The following is a 19,609-nucleotide window of genomic DNA, read 5'->3' on the forward strand; positions in this document are numbered from 1 at the left end:
TCAGTCGTTTAACGTGATTTCACTTGGTAGCATGGAGAATCTTCGAACACAACGGAGGCAAACGAATAAATTGCGATATATATATATATCAGGGTGTCGAACCGGAACCGAACCGAACCGTAAACCGGAACTGAACCGATATTTTTGCCGGAACTGAACCCGAACCCGAACCGATATTTTTTGAGCGCGCTGAACCCGAACCGGAACTGAACCGAAAAAAAAATAACGGTTACCGGTTCATGCCGAAATGGTTCGACCCTCTGTTGTTGATATTGCACAGTAAATGCAATTCAGGCCTTTTTTTCTTTCACGCACCATCAACTTCTTACTTGCTCGGGTACTTTCCCCTCCCGACAATTGAACACTATCACGCTCTATGTAACAACAGGGGAAATGAATTAGCACCATTGTAGCAATGGTCTGTTGCTGCTGGAGGCGCGAGCGTAGTGCAAGCTGACCAAACGAAATGTCATTCTCGGCAGCTTGCAGGGGATATAAAACGACTTTGCCCTTCCCTAGTTGCGACTTCATTGGAGCAATCAGGCTGCAGGAGTGCTCCACTGCGCAACAGCGAAAGCTCACACCCGATGTGTGCAAACTTTTTGCATTTCATAATTTGTTTAAAAGGTCCGACACCTGCAAATTATTAATACTTGACAAGTGTGACCGCAGGAGCTGCTCAGTGGCTAAGCCGTTTGCTAAGCCGTTTGCCCAACTCGCTACATTGCTTCTACTGCGACTCGTTCCGGAGGGGAGTACTGCTGTGGACGAATTAAAGAGCGTCTACCCAAAAAGTCCCATCTCATGCTCCGCGTGACAAATTTCCCTTTCATTTTGTAACCGCATTATCTGTTGTAAGATTCCGCAATGTAGCACACGGAACGATGGTAGGGGTTCAGGCGGTACGATGACATACTGATTGTAATGCACACTTTCGGTATCGCAAAAGGAATTGCAGTGGTCAGAGCAATAATGCAGTGACTGAGCATTAACTAAAGCTTACTTTTAACAAAAGTGTGGCTAACACATTCGATAAGGTGACAGCTAACAAATTATTCAGGGTGACCAAATATTCTAATTCATTGGTAGTATTTATGTGCCTGTTGTAGGATTTTTCTGTTTTGTTACAAATATAAAAAAAAATGTGCGCTATTGGTATTAAGCGCTGGTATTTGAACGCGCCAGTACGCAGGACTAAATTTCAAGCTTCAAGGTTAGCGTGATGGGTGATTGCATAGCGACGATTGCGATTTCAACAAAAAAGGAAAGGACAGAAAATATATCCCACCGTCATATGTCTTGGCGGTGGCTTTATGAATAGTCGCTGGGACAACATAATGTGAGCGAGAAAGAAGGTGGTAAATCGTCGCCACTTCATTTGTTTTTCTAATATCTCGTGATTGTTTAAAGTTTGCTTTGCAATTGCGCCACTGCCCTTGGGGAACAGCAGAATTTTGAATTTTTGTTTGTGTTTTGACTTGACGGTCGTTTTAAACTAGTAAATGTTTTTTTCTAATTTCAGTGATAATTCAACTCGTCGAACCGGTTCGCGAACCGGTTCAAGCTCCCGAACCGGTTCGTGAACCGGTTCGGTACGTGATTTTGTCGAACCGGAACTGAACCGGAACGAAATTATTTCCCCCGAACCCGAACCGTAACCGAACCGGTATTTTTTTCGGTTCGACACCCTGATATATATATATATATATATATATATATATATATATATATATATATATATATATATATATATATATATATATATATATATATATATATATATATATTAGTATTAATGAACGCTGTCGCATTCGAACAGGAAACGACAGAAGGGGGCCGTGCGAAGTAGGCGCAGCTACATCTGGCGGCCCTTTCATGTACACTGTTTGGGAAGAAGTTCGGCGGAATGGGGGGTCATTTTCAAACGCCCTTCTGCTGCGGCCGTATGGTGCGTAATAATGGTTCTCGGGGCAGGCCGATTTCCGATTATCTCGCGGTCACTTCATAGCTGTTCTATGGTGGCGTGTGTGGTACTCAAAATCAAGTCAAGTCCGGTGTGTGGGCTGCGCCCGCGAGGCGCGGCCTATCTCCTGCGAGAAGCTATCGGGACCACAAACGGGCGAGCTTTGCCGGTGAGAAATCGAGGTGACAGCGGTGGTGTCACAGCTGCCGCTGCCGGTTACAGTATTGATTGGACTTGCACAACTCGGTGCTGAGCCGTGGTGGGCGCCCCCGGTGCACGCTGGAGCGTGTGTTTGGAAAAGCGTCGCCGGCCGGCTGCCTTAGTAACGCCGTGTGCGGTGCACGACTCGATTAACCAAATGGCCGAACGCGTGGTCCCAGCGCCGACGCACGTTTCGGCCGTGCTGCAGCGCTGTCGAGCAGTGCATGTGCCCACCGCTCGCTCCCCCTCCCGCGGCTGCTGCTGCTGCTGCTGCTGAAGTCATGGGTTCGAATCGCGGCGGCTGATAGAAGAAAAAAAAATCATGCACCCCTCCGTCTAACGATGACGACGGCTGAACGCGTTGCCTTCTTGTGGCAGATTCGTTGGTTGTCGTAGGAGTGTGGACTTTTGACTTGCAGACGGTTTGGCCTTTAGATGGCGCTCTTCCTTGTGTTTTCTTCCTAGTCCTTGTTTGTTTTTTGCGCAGTCGTAGCCATGGACTTTCTCGTTGAACTTTGACTTTGGCTCGCACACAGTTTGAACTTTTGATCGCAGCGGCTTTGGCTTTGGCCCTTCTCCATTTGAATTCGCACGAAGAAAGCTTCGCGGTAAACCATCGTCGTCGTTTGCCGGAGCGGTGCATGATTTTTCGGTGTAATTTTGCACGTGCATCCACCCCTCTCCAAATCCAAACTGTTTCGACCTTGCCGGAATAGCGCAACCGGATAGACGTCGGTTTCATAGCGTGACAGATCGAGGGTCGATTCCTACCACCAGAAGCGTTTTAATTTTTGTTTCACTTCACCCACGATCATCACCATCGTCGGGGCAAGTTGGCTTTCCTGCAGTGTGTTTTGTGGTGCGCACGGACGCCATCAATGAGACATAGAAAGCTTCGCTTTAAAAAGTGCGTTTGCGCGCTCAAGCTACACCTGGGCTGTCGTGGAGAGCTCCGAATTAATTTTGACCGCCTGGGGGTCATCTTTACCGTGCTCCGAAAACTCGACACGGGGGAGTTTGCGCTCTCCGCCCCCGTCTGACAAACGGCCGTCGTGGCTGGCATCGGCAGCCCAACGCCTTCCACGGCCGCTGATCGCCCCGTGAAATCGCGCCTTGCCGTTTGTATGTCTGCTTGCCCACCTGGAGCTCTGTATTCATCGCGCCGCCCACCTAAACGGCGAAGGCATCTTGCGTGATTTCCGCTGCTGCCCCGCATTTGCCCCTCATGAAATTCGCCCATACGGAGGCCACGTATGTGTTACCGGAGGCCGCGCAATGGGTGGCCCTGACTTTGCAGAGGGAGAAAAAGCGAATAAAACTCCCGCTAAGTCGGCAGGGCTTATTTCATGCACAGTCTTTATGATTGACTCCCACTTTCCCTCCCTTATGCTGTTCTTTTTCCTAGCGAAGCTTGAAATAACTGACTTGAACGTGCGATGTGTGTATGCAAAACGCCATGCAGTTAAGCCCACCTTAGTGAGTTGTTATGATGATGATATCGACGACCTAAATTTTCGTTCGCACGTCTATGGGTATTCGTTCGGCCGAAGAGCTGTAAGAAACACCACCACAGTAAAGTCTGATTATTATGATTACTTGAATTCGCATTCCCAAATCTACGGTAGGCCACGGGTGATTTCTTCTGCCGAAGAGCAGGCGGTTGTGCGGGCACGCGCTCGCGAGCGTTATCATGTGCGTGCTCGTGAGCGTGGTGTGGACCCCAAAATTTGTAAGGCGGAAATGGAGGTCGACAAGCGGCGAAGGCCTCAGTTGCTGTGCATTGCGTGCTTACCATCAAGACTCGCGTGCTTTGCCTTTTCGTTTAGGAAAGGGGCGTATAATTTTTCTGGTACCGTAGCCGAGAAGTTTGGACAGCCAGCGCTCAGGATCGCCAGTCCAGCGCAGTGCAGTTTATCTGAGCTCGGCATTGTTCTGGCTCGGGGCATGATTGACGCCAAAGGTCGTCCCGCTTATCTCTCATGTGAATCATGTCCAACTGGCCCATGCGCCTGGAAGGCTTCCAGGCAGCGTCGATGTCCGATCCCCGCTTACACTGCCACGGTGTCACCACGAGGTCAGAGCACAAGGACGCGGCCGGGTTCGACCCTGCCGCGGTCGCAAGTACACTACAGAGAGAGAGAGAGAGAGAGAGAGAGAGAGAGAGAGAGAGAGAGAGAGAGAGAGAGAGAGAGAGAGAGAGAGAGAGAGAGAGAGAGAGAGAGAGAGAGAGAGAGAGAGAGAGAGAGAGAGTACTTACAACGCCCGCGTGTCGAAATTTCGGCGCACGTTAAAGGTACCCATGTGTTCAGAATTAATCCGGCGCCCTCAATTACGGCGTGCCTCATTCCCAGGGTTTATCGGAAGTGTTGCAAGAGTCCCTTTAAGCGAAATCAGAATCATAATAAAGGTTGATGGGTTACCCGCCACGTTAGTGGACGACATTCTCACGGCGAGAGGCAGTGGAGTCGAACGACACGCGTCAGTGTTACGTAGCACAGCAGCTTAATCGGGGCCTTGCGTGCGAGTTTCTGGTCGAAACAAGGGGCACACGCACTGGCAGCTCTAGTGCGCAGGTGAAAAAGCAGCGGAGCTGTCCGACCTGTCTTCCGTAAACTCTTCCCGCACTGCTTCGTGTGGGCGTCGCTGTGTGCGCCCCCGAAGGATGTGGGCGTGAAGTGTACAGCAGCCCGGTGTAACCGCGCACCGCCACGGGGAAGCGGTGCGGGAAAGATAGCCTTGCAACGTTTGGAATGGACACGCGGCTTTCGTCTGCTTATCTTTAACAAGCCAGGCACCGCACTGCTTGGGAACGTTTTGAACATTAAACAACCGAAAGGAAAGCGAAAAAGAAAGGTGAAAAAAAGCAAGTGCTAAGTTATAACTACAGACGAACGACGGCATAAAACAAAGCACGTAAACCGGCCAAATAGCCGAAGTATGACACACGCCCATAATGTCCCTACAACCGTCCAGTCTGTGGCCTTGAAAAAGTGAAGGAGTAGGGCAGCCTTTCAAAGCTGCGACGGCCAACTTTTATGACCGAAAATAATTACAAAGCGCTGTTGTGAAGCGGGTATATGTGACACAAAGGGTGATTTTTTTTTTTCTATGTTCGGTGGCCCACTCGCCGCAAAGAGGAGCTCTGTGTGGCATCTTCTCGGCATCTCTGACCTTCCTTCTTTGCGTCGACGTATTGTTCCGGCCGCAGGGGAGGTTTACGGAAAGCCACTAAGGCAGCGGCGAGATTAGATGCGCTGTTTTGCGCCCACACCGCGGGGCCTGCATTGACCCAGTGTCGGCTGATAGCCTATCACGATGCGAGCTTCTTTCTCTTCAGCGGGTGCATTTAGCGACCAACCAATGCCGCCGTCCCTGTGGGCCTCGAAGGAGAGCGAGGGAAAAGCAATGAAACACTGTGGACCGGAACTGCTGTGAAGACAGGGGAGGGCGTTTTTCTTAAACTTGTTCTTTGTGAAGCTTCTGGCACTGCCCTTTTTTTTTTTAGTTGAAGGAGGGTCGAAACATAGTAGGAACCGATTGTATGAAAGGGTATCGGGCATATGTCGTAAGGCTGATTACCGTATGTAGTCGTAGCGCTCTAGGTATGCAGGCATGCACTTCGAACTGGTGACTTCGTAGTCCTTTTTTTTTCTTTCTTTCTTTTTCTTTTTTTTTAGTACCTCGTACCGATTGCTAAAATGACTAATACGAATGAACCGAATTCTCATCGGGCCATCTTTACCGAAAGTGAACGCTACATTGTACGCACGCACGTACACACTTTCAGGGGCGACTGACGTCTGTCGTCGCGATACCAGAAGGCTGGAGACGATTCTGATGCCACTCTTCGGGAAGCAGATGCTGCTGTATATTAAGTGTAATCTCATTACTCTTATTTCTCTTAAAAGGAAGTTCAGATTCCCAGGAAACGGTATCGATTGTCCAGTCTATGTCGGCTCAGTCTATTGGAGCGTGGTACTCCGGCTGAGATTTAGTGTATAATTGGAACGACGTCGACGTTTGTGTTAAAATGTAACGGTATATAATGAACATGGCAGCGCTGGCAGAGTGTATAGGAAATTAGTACCGCATTGCTAACTGTAGCTTGAAACCGCACCCACGTTTCCAGAACTTGAGCCAGGTTTAAGGGCGCGTTGTGTGTTCAGCCTGAGTTCATGCCGGTAATGAAGTGGAGTACTGCGAAAAAATAGCGCTGTGTTTTTATTGCTTTAACTAATATGCCCTTTACTAGTGCTATTTCGTGTTAACGAACTAAAACAATCTTTTCGAAAGGCGCTATTAAGATGAAGTGCACCTTTCCCTCATTGGAATTGTAGTCCTTTTGTACTTGCGTTCATTGTTCAACGGAAAACGGTGCAGCGGTGCAATAGAAAACGGTGCATTGTGGGAGCAGCGAAAATCGGCGTTCACAGAGATTGCCGCATGCAAAGCAGTACGGCCCATTAGGGCGCGAATGTTGCTGCTCAGCTTATTAAACCTACATTAATCGAGGTATACGACATTCCGCCTGCGTGTCGGTGCAACCATGAGTTCATCCCCTTCGGATAATGCGGGGCGGCGCAACGTTAGGCGCTTTCGACAGCTCATCTGAGATGGCGGGACAAGCCGCTTTTCGAATTCCTCTTGGGTTCGCGTTTGGTAGCCTATCTCTTTGTTCATTGCCGCTGTTCTGGTAAGAAGAAAAATACGCTGTTGTGGGCTTCAACCATAAGCCGAGATCCCTCTTTATTCGGTGGTTGTCTGTGCTTTATTATTTTTTTTGTCTCCGGCCATTCACACAGATTAATACCTATGACGTCGTTGGGTTAAATGCGGGAAGCTTATTGGCACATTGCTGGCGGGAGCTGGTGCACATTGCTTTTTTTATTTTTTGGCTTTTCCTGCTCTCTCTTTCTTTCTCGACAGGTAGCGTTGATTAGCGCTCCTGGTGCGGGGTTGTCGAGGAGAGAGCTGTGTGGTACGGCACCCTCAAGACTTCGGGGGGCAAAAAAGGAACAGCTTTCGGAGTGCACGAAGGAGCGGGTCAGGTCTCTGCGGGTCGAAGGATTGGCGGGCATATGTAGGGCCGCCGATATTCGCTATTAATTGGTACGGCTGGAGCGCGTGACAGGCTTGTTTGAGGCCGGCGTGTCCGAGCAAGCCGTCATTGAGTGCTCCCGCTGCAGGAGCGAGGGGGAGGGAGGCGGCAGCAGCCTATCGGCTCTGTTCGCGCGCTTTAGCGCCTATTGTCTTTGCCGTGGTTTATCGACGATCCCGATAAGCGCGCTGAAAAATGCTTTAAGCACCAGCGCCCGGGGCCCCTGGCCGCCCAGTGTGTTTCTGCCTCGGGGACGACGAGTGGTGCTCCCGCTTGGAATACGCCCAAGTGTTCTCTCCTCGACCGCCGTGGATCCGCTGGCCTCCGCACATCGCCGATGGGTTTGATTTCTTTGCGCTTGAGCGCACTCTGGTTGCTGCTGCACGCTTCTAATACGTTCGGCTTCGTCGTCTACTTTTTTGTGTGTGTGTGCTTGGGTAGGAGCAAGTTAGCCAACGTTGGTACGTTTGAAGAGCCCATGTTCATTTCGGCAGTCAGAATTTTCTCATCTGCCTCTTCAAATGCGCATGAAAAATCGCCAGTCGTTGCTTAGCATTTTAAACGGGCTACAATGCTCAGTCCTATAGGCATAGTTGCGTCAGCGTCTGGAATTCAATTACGCCGAGACGCATGCAGGGGTGGGTCTTCTTTTTTCCTTCTCGTCGCTCTCCTTGAAACGCTTCCGTCACAGCGCGGCCGGCCGTCTTGTCCACTCGCCGAGATGTTTGTGCGATGGGTCTGCCGTCGTACCGGGCTATTTTCGCTGCAGCGGGCTCTGTCACCTTACGCCTGAAGCGCTTCGGTATTCTAACTCCTCACTCTTCCGATAATGCGTGCGCAGCAGGAGTTCGCCATCCTCCCTTATGCGACGTTCAAACGCGGGGGCTACACGTGAGCGGGGTCGTGCCGAAGGGGTGGAAATCGTCGCTGAACATTAGGCTACCTGTCATGGCGGCCGTCGATATGCTTCGGACTCCTTTCGCGGTTCCGGCAGAGCGGCACATGTTTGAGAATCGCCATACGAACTTTCAGTGTATCGGGTTAACTTTATCATGTATCCAGTACCAATATAGGAGTGTCTTCTACATTTTTTTTTCCTTCCACAGAGAACCGAAAAAACTCGCTCTCGCTTCGTTGTCTCCCGGGAGCCTTGAGCTCGCGGTTCGTTCCTTCCGCCGTATGCGTGAAGCCGTGTCCACGGCTCGCCCACCGCGCTTGCCGATAAGGAACGCGCGGCCGGCATGCGAGGGAGGGCGTACTGCAGCGTTCCTGCGCCATGCGTTGTCCGGTTCTTTGTGGCGTGGGGACTTTGGCAGCGTCGAGGGCAATCTCGGCCCGGCGCTTGTTTTTCGGCTCGATTGGCGACCGCTGGCCGGCCGCCTTGGACCGCCGTTCGGGGGAAGAGCTGATAAACGGTTGCCCAGGCGACGCCCATTGTCTTTGCGCTGGGCGTTGCTGGGCGGAGAGGGAGAGCAGTTCGCTAAGCCTTAACGGCACGTGCATGTGGTGGCAGTGGGCGCCGTCGGAGCATTTGTTCCCTTATCATCTGTGGTTCCTGACTGCCTTAAAGTTGTTGAGGAGCAGCGTCTCCGGACCAAACAACGGTGCCGATTTAGCACGTGCAACGAACGCCCCGAGCCCAGTCAGAATCTCACGCCTAGTAATCTCCGAATCGCTTGTGGTCTCAGGAATGGCGGTCTTTTTAGCCGCACCCCTGGCGCTCGTGCTTATACTTTTTTCTCTCGCGGTCATCCACGAAATTTGGGGAAACAGTTGCAAAACAGCAGTCGTGTGTGCGTCGCAAGGTGTTAGCGCCAGCCTCCTTGGCTAGGTTTCCGTCCCAAACGCAGGAGTGTGTCGCATGCTGGACTGGGCGCGCAGCCGAAACGCCCTTTTTGGGGCCGCAAACTGTATGGTCGAAATCCGACACTCGTGGGTTAAAATTTAGCGTGTTACACACAATGCCCCATAACCTGAAAAATCACCGAGAGTTGCAATTCGCTTCCTTTGCAAAAACGTTATTGACTGGCTCTAATGCGTGATGAACCAATCAGACGGGCTGTTTGTGTATTTCGTACGAAGGTGGTGATTTGCAGCATTCATGTTCAAGCAGAAGCAAGAAAACGAAAGAAAAGAAAACGCAATCACTAGGAATAGGCGGAGGGCAGGCGTTCGTCTTGCACTTTTGCGTCAGTGTGAACGCAATTACACTCGCCCAGCTATTCGTCCCTTTTCGAATGCCAGCATCAGGCGTCGTAGGACTTTCGATCTGTGTGCGTGGCCAACGTTTCTTGTGATTTCGTAAAGTGTGCACCGCGCTGATCGCGCTTCGCTTCCTTTCTTTTTGTCTTTTTTTCTCGTGACAGGTGACAAGTTCCGGCTGGTGATCGCGACCACGCTCCGCGAGGACGGCTACCCTGACGACGGCGAGTACAATCCCGCCGACACGGGCCCGTCCCGCGCGGACAGCTTCGAGTACGTCATGTACGGAAAGATCTACCGCATCGAGGGAGACGACATAACGGGCGAGACAACGCGGCTGTAAGTGTCCCTAGCAGGTGCTCGTGGTCAGGACAGGGTGACAACCGGTCTTTGTCGATACCTCTCTGCGCCTTTGCGTCAATAGTTCAGGCTCGAGCTCTGCATCATTTAAGGTCACCTTGAGATACATTTTCAATACACCCTCGCTATACCGAAGTCTTCTGGACAGGAAACTGGCTTCGTTATAAGCGAAATTTTTTGATAAAAGCGGAGACGATTTGCTCTCAGTTAACTGCAGTTAGGGCCACCAAACACTTCGAATAAAACGAAATTTTGAATAACGCGATTTCGTTATGACGAGGGTTCACTGTACGTCTAGTGTAAACGGGAGCGACTCGCCGTACCACGTGCCGCACTCAGCGACAAATAAAAATGAGAGACGAAAATACTAACCTGGGCAAGCAAATTTCGCAAGTCTAAGTAAGGCCCGCGAATTTCTTTGCCCCAGTTCGTATTCTCGAGTTCTAGTTTCATTTGTGGCTGAATATCGTGCGACAACCTTTTTAAAACTGACGCGTGGAGCTTTGGATTCTATGTGGAAATTGTAGTTGGAAGACTGCAGCTTCTGCGAGCGCTGTAGAGCTTGCTTGCAGTTTGGACGCTGTTGTACCGTAGAGATTGTTGGCCAGTTAGCCCATACCGCTTGTGTCAGGAGGTGATTTTTGTTCTTTTTTTCATTCCTTTGGGGCCCTTTGCATGGCTGGAAGTGGTTTATATGCGCTGAAAGATTGCATGCTGTGCTACAGTAACGATAATCGAAGAGTTTTAATGCGTGGGGTCAAAAAGTTAAATGCGGAAAATTGGGTGGGGGGGGGGGGCAACTACAAAACAACGTTGTTTTTCCTGCTGTGTATACATGCTATTATCAAGTTTATTATTATTATTATTATTATTATTATTATTATTATTATTATTATTATTATTATTATTATTACTAAATTAATGTTCGAATCTTATAGCGCTGAGAGAAATACTGACTTTAGGAACTTTGAATCGTCACCTCTGAGTGGAAAACAGCATTGTTTAATTACTTGCCTATGTCAAATGCGGCACTATCACGTCGAGCACGCCTTAATGCCCGTAAAGCCTTCTTTTCCAGGCAACAATAAACGTCAAAGGGGTAGTTCAATCTCACACTGAATACTACGTGTTCATCCAGAGGGGCTGGTCTAGGCATTGCGGAACAGCTGCATGCTCGTACCTGCTTGCGAATTCCCGCAATGCGGAGCATCTACGAATTGTGGAGAGTGGGCTGAGGCGGGTTTGAGCGTTTTTGTGGAGCACCAAAGGGTTGTTAGAAAAGAAGTGGTTCTTCGGTGGTTACGACAAAAACAGAACCGGAAGAGTGGCCAACCAGCGTGCTACAATGGGGCATCAACGGGAACTTCAATGTGCCCTGCTTGACAGTGTACCACCCTGGGTTCCCATTTGCGTATGGCTCGTGTGAACACAGCTGGTGGTATATCAGTCGATCTCGGCTTTGCACGTCTCCACCCAGCTACGCCCCCAACGAACGTAAGCATGATTTTGTTGTCTCCTGAAAGAGTTCTTTTCCGCAAGCATTATCTGTGTGAAGGTTACGGACCACCGGGATACCCGAAGTGCAGTAACTTGGTACAGGCAGCTATTCTCGGGGGTTGTAAACGCGAGGGGTTTTTGATTACCGCGGTTAGGAGCCGGGGGCAAGACATTTACAGCCATGAATGACCGCTTGCGGCGCATGGATGATGTTCCCTTTCTCTTACGTACTTGCGGCAACGAATAAGATACGAGAGCAAGTACAGTGTGTACTACGAGATTTCGCTTTTAGTAAACACATGTCAGGGGTGTGGCAAGTTTATAACAGGAATAATAAAATGCGATCATAAATTTTTGTAGGTATGCAAGAAGTAGATGCGTGCCTTTTCACGCGTGTACCGCCTATAGCCAATATCTTGGAGGTTCACATCTCATTTATCACATCTCATTTTGACTGCTGTCAGAATACGCGCAGTCGGCGTGTCGTCTTATACCACGGTTGCTTCCGTGTTTCAGATTTCATTTTTTTTCAGTGTTGACGTCCTTCGGTGTGTACTAAGCCATGTTTTTTTGTTGTTTTTGTTGCTTACTGCTTACTTTGTGCGCTATACATTTGGAACCCTGTCTAGATGAGTGCTTGTGCACGCTTACCGAAATCTGCCGTGCCTAAGTCGCCTCGTTGTCATTCGTTCAGCCACTGCTTCGTTGCGGATGCTTTTCTTGGTTGATACTATTCACCCATTTTTTTTAAGCCGCTACCCTTTCTTCAAGAACGTACTCCTTTCCGGCTTAACACGAAATGATTTACTTTTCATTTATCTAAATGCTTTGACCTTTCGTTTCGTGTTAAACAGGAAAGGCGTACGTTCTTGAGGAAAGGGTAGCGGCTTAAAAAAAATGGGTGAATAGTATCAACTAAGCGAACTTCAGTCGAACTTGCTTGCAAACTTCAAGAAAGAAGAGCAAAGGGGCAGAAACTGGTATGTCCGCCCAGGAGCTGTGAAGGACCACAAACTCGCAACACTCGCAGTTGATCGCTCGCGCGGAACTGTTGACTTAAAAGAAATACATTGCTTCGTCGGGGAGCGAACGAAGATTTTTCATCCCGAGGCTTTACATTCCTGGGCTTCGGCATGCGCCAGAACGAAAATAAGTATGGGAGGATCGGCTTACAGACAAACACCGTTGACAACCGCTCTTGAATCCCTAGAACTGCGTCCTCGCTTTCGCGTTCGTCACGCAAGGTTCTTGTGGCTAGTGCTTAAAAAGCAAAAGCCCAAGGTACGGGCCTTATGGCAGGAGCTGTCTAGAATCTGCTTAGGGAGAATGAGAACTGTAAAATGACGTACGCGCGGACATGTTTTTCTCGGTAGCAGGGCATGTTCCACAATCTGCGGGTAACGGTTCGTTTCAGCGGCTCGAGCCCTCGGGTGGGCGTACATGGCCCGAAAGAAGAGGCTCTCTTGCGGCCGCTTGCAGTTGCCACCCGCAGTTATGCGGCGTTAACTGCGCCTAATGTAGACACGCCTTTGCTGTTCTTCGCTTCGAGATTGCCGTAGGCCTGCTCGATAATCTTTTCGGTGTCCGATCCCTTTTTGCGCGAGGCCGGTTGATGGCGTTGTTAAGTATTTCCTGCTGTCCGCGCTTGGCCCTCGAGTGGTTTTGGCTGGCTGAGCGTGGCGTGGGCTCCTCGCCCATCGATTCCCCAGATGTAGCGGCGGGGTGGTCCCCTAGGCGACCGGCCCGATGGTGGCGGCCTGGTTGGCCTGCCCTCGTTAACGCCCATTACTCTGATACGGCCGTGATTATTTCCCCGCCACTGTCCAGACCTCGGGAAAAATGTGTATGCGTGACTGATAAAGCGCCTTGACGTAGCACGCCGCTGGCACGAAATATTTGCTGCAGTTCGTCGCGCTTTTTTCATTTTTGAAAAGCGACCGCCGCTCACAGGTAGTGCCTACAACCATAGGCAGCTAGCAAAGAGGGATAGTTTCAAATTAGCTCATTCAACATGCTTAGACGAGGGGCAGGGACGCATAACCGAACCATACGTTGGTCATGTGGCTCGTTTTGTTTGGTCACTCGTGTAAGTGTGCAGCGCGCGCTAAATTTGAAACTGTCTACCGAGGTGTCGCATTGGAGCAAAGCAGGATGAATGATTTACCGGATGCGCTAGTTTTAGTCGTCGCGCAATTAGAACGAAGGAAGTCCCGGGCTACTCGTCGATGTTGGTGTTCGTTAACGCTTGCAGCTTTCGACAAGGGCGGCCGTAGAGCACGTGTCGCGTGCTGTAGGGAGCGTTCCCAGTCGCTGCTCATCGTTGTAAAAGGCGTCCTGCTGTCGCATCCGTAACGTGTTCGTCAAGCGTGCAGCGCGTTTGCCAGCGAGGTCTTCTGGTGGCGCCCTGCTCCCTCCCCGCTCTTGCTTTCCGCTTCGCGCGAGCCTTGCCCGTGTCACGCGGTGTGCTGCTGCGGTCCGGGAAATGCCGGGCGGCGTTCTTGCGCAGCTCTAAAACGCGGTGTGCTGGCCCGGAGAGCGACTCCGAAATAGATGCCGTCGTCTTCTAGCTCCTCGGGCCGGAACGTGGTTGCGCGCAGCCTTGGCTCTTTCTTCCGCTGCTCCGGAAGCGCGGAGGGAAAAAGAAATGTGCCATCGTTACTGGGAATAGGCATTACCGGGATGCGATTAAGTGGTCCAAAAAGATGCCCCCTTTCCCCTGCACTGCAGTTAGTGCGCGTCCTCTCAGTGTGGTTCGGGCCTCTCTGGAACAGCGGTCTTTCCTTCCCGTGGTAAAAAATAACCGGCTTCGGAAAAATGTGATTTATGACCCGACTCTCTGCTTGAGCTTACCCCGCTGGCTGAAGAAAACGTGTACGCGGGTTTGCGCTCATCTAAAACGACCAATCTGCATATATCACTTCTTGGCCTCGCTTCCAGATTTTTTGTTCTCCCCCCTTTTTTCTCTCGTCCGTTTTATGCGCTCCCACGGAAAGCTTGCGACTTCATTGCTCACGATTGTCCGCGGCCGCTTTTTTACTGCCGCCCGTGGCAGTAGCCAAAGGGTTCTGCCCGGTGTCCGGATAAAGCGTCAGTCCCTGGACCGGAACCGGCCCTATATGGGGCGTGGGCCCCGCTGTGCATGCCAAGTGCGGGCGCTGCAGACGGGCACAGGGCAGCCCGGGGCCCGCACGTACGCGACCAGACCGGCCGGTCCGAGGGAGAGGGGGGCGCGTTTTGCTTTTGTTTTATTTCTTGTCTTTCCTCCCTATCTCTCCCCCCTATCCTGGCTTCATTCATTGACTCGTTCTTAGTTTCCTAGGGCCCTCCTCTCTTTGCTCGCTAATTTCGCGGGTCCTTTATTTATTGTCCGCTTTTGAGTTCGCCCGACTTTGTGCGTGCCTGCGTCATTGTTTTTGGCCGACGAGCACCGCTGGAGCGGGAGGCGGGAGGGAGTTTTTTCGGCAGGGAGGAGGAGAGGGCGGTTGCGCGCTTTTCGACCTCTCCTCGCCTCCGAGAAGCATGAGGGCGGGGGGAGAGGGTAGCGGGGCGTAAGGCGACCCGTGCTGCCGGTCGGCCGTTTTGTGTCGCGCTTGGGCCTCCGTGTTGTGCGTCCTCGGGCCGTCGTGCTGCATGCGGTTCCCCGTGGCTGCTCCGCCGCGCGTGTGGCTCTTCTGCCCTGTCCTGCTGCCTGTTCGTGCCGTCTTGTGACGTGTGTGTGCCCCGGCTGAGGATGGGCAGCCCGTCGTCGTTTGCCGTGCGAAGGCTTCGCCTGTGAGCTAGTGTGTGTGGGGGTGAAGCCCCCCCTGCGTGCTCGTGTGCGAGCGTGTTCCGACATTACGTTGCGGCGGCTACGATGTCCCCGATCGGACCAACCCGCCTCGTTTGGCGAGTGCCGCCGGGCGCTGCTTCTTGCTTTTGCTTGCCTCTTTTTTTTTTGCTATCATGCACGTGCCTTTCATCCTAAGGCCGCAGTAGGTAGTGGCGCAATGCATGAGCCTCCTCGGGAGGAAGAGGAGAACGACCAGAGGAACCGCACCCACGTACAGTAAACCTGGTTATAACGAAGTCATCTGTACAAAAAACTCACTTCGTTATAAACGATACTTCGCTTAAACGGCTGTGATTTGCCCTGAGTGCATTGCAGTTTGGGACCATGAAACAGTTCGAATAAGGCGAAATTTCGGATAAAGCGATTTCGTTATAGAGGGTTTATAGTATATTGCAAAAACGTTCCCCGGCACGCTGAATTTGCTGGCCTTGTTCCCGTGCCTTGTGCTTTTGTCGCCTAGTGCATGTCTGTGGTACTTTCGTTTATCACATGGTCGTCATTTGTCCAGTCATGCGAGCCCTGGGAGGGCTCTTAGCCCGGTTTCTTGCGGCGCACATTTGTGGCCCAGTTTAGCCTAGCCTCTTGGGGGCCCTGGGTACATGGTAATTTCGTTTTAGCTTGGCAGTATAAATTTACCGCAAAACTAGCCGGCTACCATAGCCTTTCTATTTCTTTTTTATTTCAAACCCCGCGTGCGCGTAATTCATAAGTGTGCATCCGCAGCGTTTTGTAGCCGATGTCGCCAATTTAGCGCCAAAGCCTAAAGCTGTTTTGGATAATTCAGACGCTCGCGTAGCCCTCACGTTGGCCTGCGTGGTTTTAGATAGTCATCCGGCTAGCGTAGTCCGAGCCTTGAAATGCACGAATACCATTGTGCCAGGCTGGGTGCCGTATGAATGCGCCTATTTCACCGACAGTGTTCTCTTCACGCTGAGTGCGCACTACCTGCGTCGAAGTAGCGTAGCCTCAGCGTTCGGCCGTGGTTTGGAGCGCACTTCTTTCCCCTCCAGAACGAGTGTGCACTCTCGGCATGCTCGGAGAATGTTGGACGCACTTTCCTGCCTGCGTTCGGTGCACGACGACGCTCGCTTGCGAAGGCGCACGCTGGCCTCCTCCTCCTCCTCCTCCATGTGGTCCCAGCAGCACGGGCCGCTTTCTCGCCGCGGCGGCGACGACGACCGACGAACAGCGGGACCACCCGTCCTCCTCGCGGGCGGACGCAAAGAGACTGCTCTCACTCCCCTTCGCTTCGGAGTGCGGACGAAAGTGTCTTTGCGCGCGGATGGCTTCGTTCCAGTGCTGCATTTACAATGTGACGTAGCGATAGCTGTAAATGCATTATCTGGAATGCAAGGTGTCCCCGCCCGCTCGCCTGTATACCTCCTCGAACCCCTCCTCGGGCTCTTACCACGGACACGTCGTCTTCGGTTTGTGCTCCGCGATTTTCAAGAGGAACTCGGCGGCCGGTTACAGTGCGCTTTCTCGTGGTCCGTTTCGTCTCCTTGTGAGTGTGTGAGTGCTTTTTTTTTTTTATAGTTGAAGGCCGCGCAGGCTTGCATTGGCTTATCAGAAAATAAAGACGCTCGTTTTTGTGACGGCAACTTGTTTCTTGCTTTTTTTTTTCTTTTTGTGAGTTTACGGGCAGGTCTTGGGTCGTTGTACTCCTTGTGAACGTGTACCTAAAACTCGAAGCTTGAAATGACTAGCCCGTCCTGGTTCCTCGTAAAGGCTCGTACTGTTCTCGGCGATGATTGGAGATAATCTTAACCTTAGCTTATTTGCGGAAAGCGCTAATTATTTCACTGCACCGAGAGCAAAGTTCTGTGCACTTCCTGCATCGTAGTCTGTGAATACCCCAACTGTAGAGATGATGTGAAGCCCATTTTCTGGGGAGCTCTTACGTACACAGCTGTGCGGTTCATTGGCGTTAAGGCTACTGGTGGACTTCCTTCAACTCTCTATGAGAGAACACTATCCGCACACGTAAATAATTGACACATAATCTAGGAAACCGCAGCTTATAACTGACTGCTTCTCGGTCTCTTTCTTATCCACAATTGTCTGTAAACTCGCGGCGTAAGTAATGTCACCAGCAACCCAGGGAATAGCGTTTTTTTTAAGGACCCTAGCCCTAGACGAAGGAGACCCCTAACCCTAGGGGGAGGCTAAGGCTAGGGGGTCTTCTGCCTACTTGGACTCCGACACTATAGGTCTATGTTGTCAGCGTGGTGCTCAGGTGACGTACGCTCGAGAGCGGAAATGGCTCTCTACAGGCGGCAAAGAAATGCAGTAAATATAACATTGAAGAAAGATTGCATTTTCTCTTCTGGAAACGCGTGTCGGTATCCACGCGAGCCGCTTGGTTGATTTCGTATTGGCAGACATAGGAATATAGTGGGAGGTGTGCTCCACGGCGAGCCTAAAATCATGAAGGTAAGAAGGTAGGTCTTCACGATTAGTCAGCGGTGACGGGTGACTTTGTGGTTAATGATGGTGATAATAAAAATGAAAGAAAGAATTCTTAGCAACTTGTGGAGGTCGCGCAAGTCTTGCAAAGCATATCCCTCCCTCTTTTTTTTTCGCAGCTGTGAAACGGTAGTTGGAAATAGGAGTTGTATTGAATATTGTTCGAACTTTCTATTCAGCTATTCAATGCGAGCTTCCTCAAAAATGTATTCCATCAAAATCCAGCGGTCTGTCAGTCGCTGTGTGGTGCTTTTTTTCTCTTAAAATTATGTGCGAGCAACGCAAAGTCTGTTGAAAAGTAATAATAATCATTATTCTAATCTAGTTTTTCTTTAAAGATTATATTAAGGGCAATCTAATCTTTATGTACACTAAAGATACGTAGTAGTGCTGGTTTGGAGGTTAGTCTTCACTCATGCATCTCCGATCTCCTAATGGTTGCCGTTTCAGTTTGTACTAAGCGTTTTCTTTTTAATATTTCACGTTCAAAAACTTTCGGCGGTCCAAGCATGAGCTCCTGGTAAAATTTAAAGGCGCACTGCGTACAGCGTTCGTTGGTGAGGCGCTGCAAGAACGCACGATGTCCTGAAGGCTCATTGGAATAGAGGAACCCCATCGCTTTTTGGGAACTGAGTGCGGTGCTGACATCGGTCTGTAAGTAAACAAAAAGTCTGGGACATGTTGTTCCGGTAATCAAAGGCCGGATCCTCCGAAGAAGGAAAAGAAAAGCCGAAATGCTTGGGAAAAGTGGGAGGGATGGCAGAAAGAAAAAAAGACGCCTTCGACTTGAGTACGGCACCACCTGAGTTACCTGGAAAAGACGTGAATACAGTTTTCTGAAATCGACTCCGCGGCGTTTTAGTAGTCTCTATAGACGCCGGACTCCGCTGCCCATCTTTTTGAGAGCTTTGGTCTGTCGGGCGTCCTGTGGACGAATGGCCCGAAGCTTCCTGTAGGGAAAATGGACGAACATTAAAGCTGCGGAGTCGATTCCGGAGCGAAGTAGGCTGAAGGGGGTGTGCAGCAGGGAAAGTGGTTTGTGCACGCCATCTCGGCTCGCGGTGTGCGGCACACAAACAGTATCTAGGGGTGTTTCTGCTGAAAACAGCGAAGGTCTGGATCTGCTTGGTAAAAAAAAAAAAACCTGCTTGTGAAAATGCAAGCATGCACACGCAACGCAAGCACAGGTACACTGGAATTTCAACTTGCAACAGGCAGCATCTAACTCTAGAACCGCTGCGATCGAAGGTAGCTTAGTCGTGTCGTTATATTAGTTATCCGGCATTGAACGGGGTGGGGTGTCATAGGGCTTCTGGTGGTGGCTTTGAAGTGTTAGAGTGGACATTCGTATTGGACATGATACGGAGGAACACAAAATGTAAGGACCGTTGGGTCGGGTTCTTGATTTACAACGATGTAGCTGGTAATGTAGAGATATAACGTAACATTTTACAGCCGTTGTGATCAACCTCAATGAGAGGCGCAGACGTCGTTCAGAGGCCAACACACTCGCGTAGGACAGCAGGTCGTCCTTTCTGGCATTCTGATGCCTTTTGCTAACGATAATTAGCCGAAGTCTACGGCGCCATTATGGCACTCTGGCCATCTAGTTTTCTCCCCAACATTGGGAGACGTTAGCGCCAGCACTTCTCATATGTAGCCAGTTGGAATAGAACTGCGCACTGTACAGGTGCCGTCAAAAGTATCTGGAACACGGTCTCGTAAACTTACAGGAATTTCTTGTGCTGGAAACTGCCTGGCTGCATGGTTGTGCGCTTAAAAGAGTCCTCCCTAATAAAAAAAAGCTTCCTGTAAACTGGTAATGTCTGCCATAAAGCCAGTAAGATCGATATTTTGTGGTATGCGCGAGTCCTTGTTCCAATTACTTATGGCTGCACCTGTGCAAGCGCACGCACCAAATTCTCCGTGCGACGACGGCGCTTCGGGTAGTTTCTACGACGATGTTGAATCGGTAAGGAATAAGGTCATTTCG

At 50.7% G+C, this 19,609-nt stretch overlaps 1 protein-coding gene across 2 annotated transcripts in view; it reads left to right on the forward strand.

Annotated features, from left to right (window-relative positions):
* Polr2h (DNA-directed RNA polymerases I, II, and III subunit Rpb8) overlaps positions 1–19,609 on the forward strand; it is a 107,270-nt gene that overhangs the window by 69,217 nt on the left and 18,444 nt on the right. For both annotated transcript variants that reach the window (XM_077705957.1, XM_077705956.1), the window contains exon 3: positions 9,629–9,803. In XM_077705957.1, the coding sequence (XP_077562083.1) occupies positions 9,629–9,803 (175 nt within the window). The remainder of the gene's footprint in view (positions 1–9,628; positions 9,804–19,609) is intronic.

This window comes from Haemaphysalis longicornis, unplaced genomic scaffold, assembly GCF_048455015.1.
Source record: "Haemaphysalis longicornis isolate Haplotype H1 unplaced genomic scaffold, Haemaphysalis longicornis Haplotype H1 scaffold_4, whole genome shotgun sequence".
Classification (NCBI taxonomy): domain Eukaryota; kingdom Metazoa; phylum Arthropoda; class Arachnida; order Ixodida; family Ixodidae; genus Haemaphysalis; species Haemaphysalis longicornis.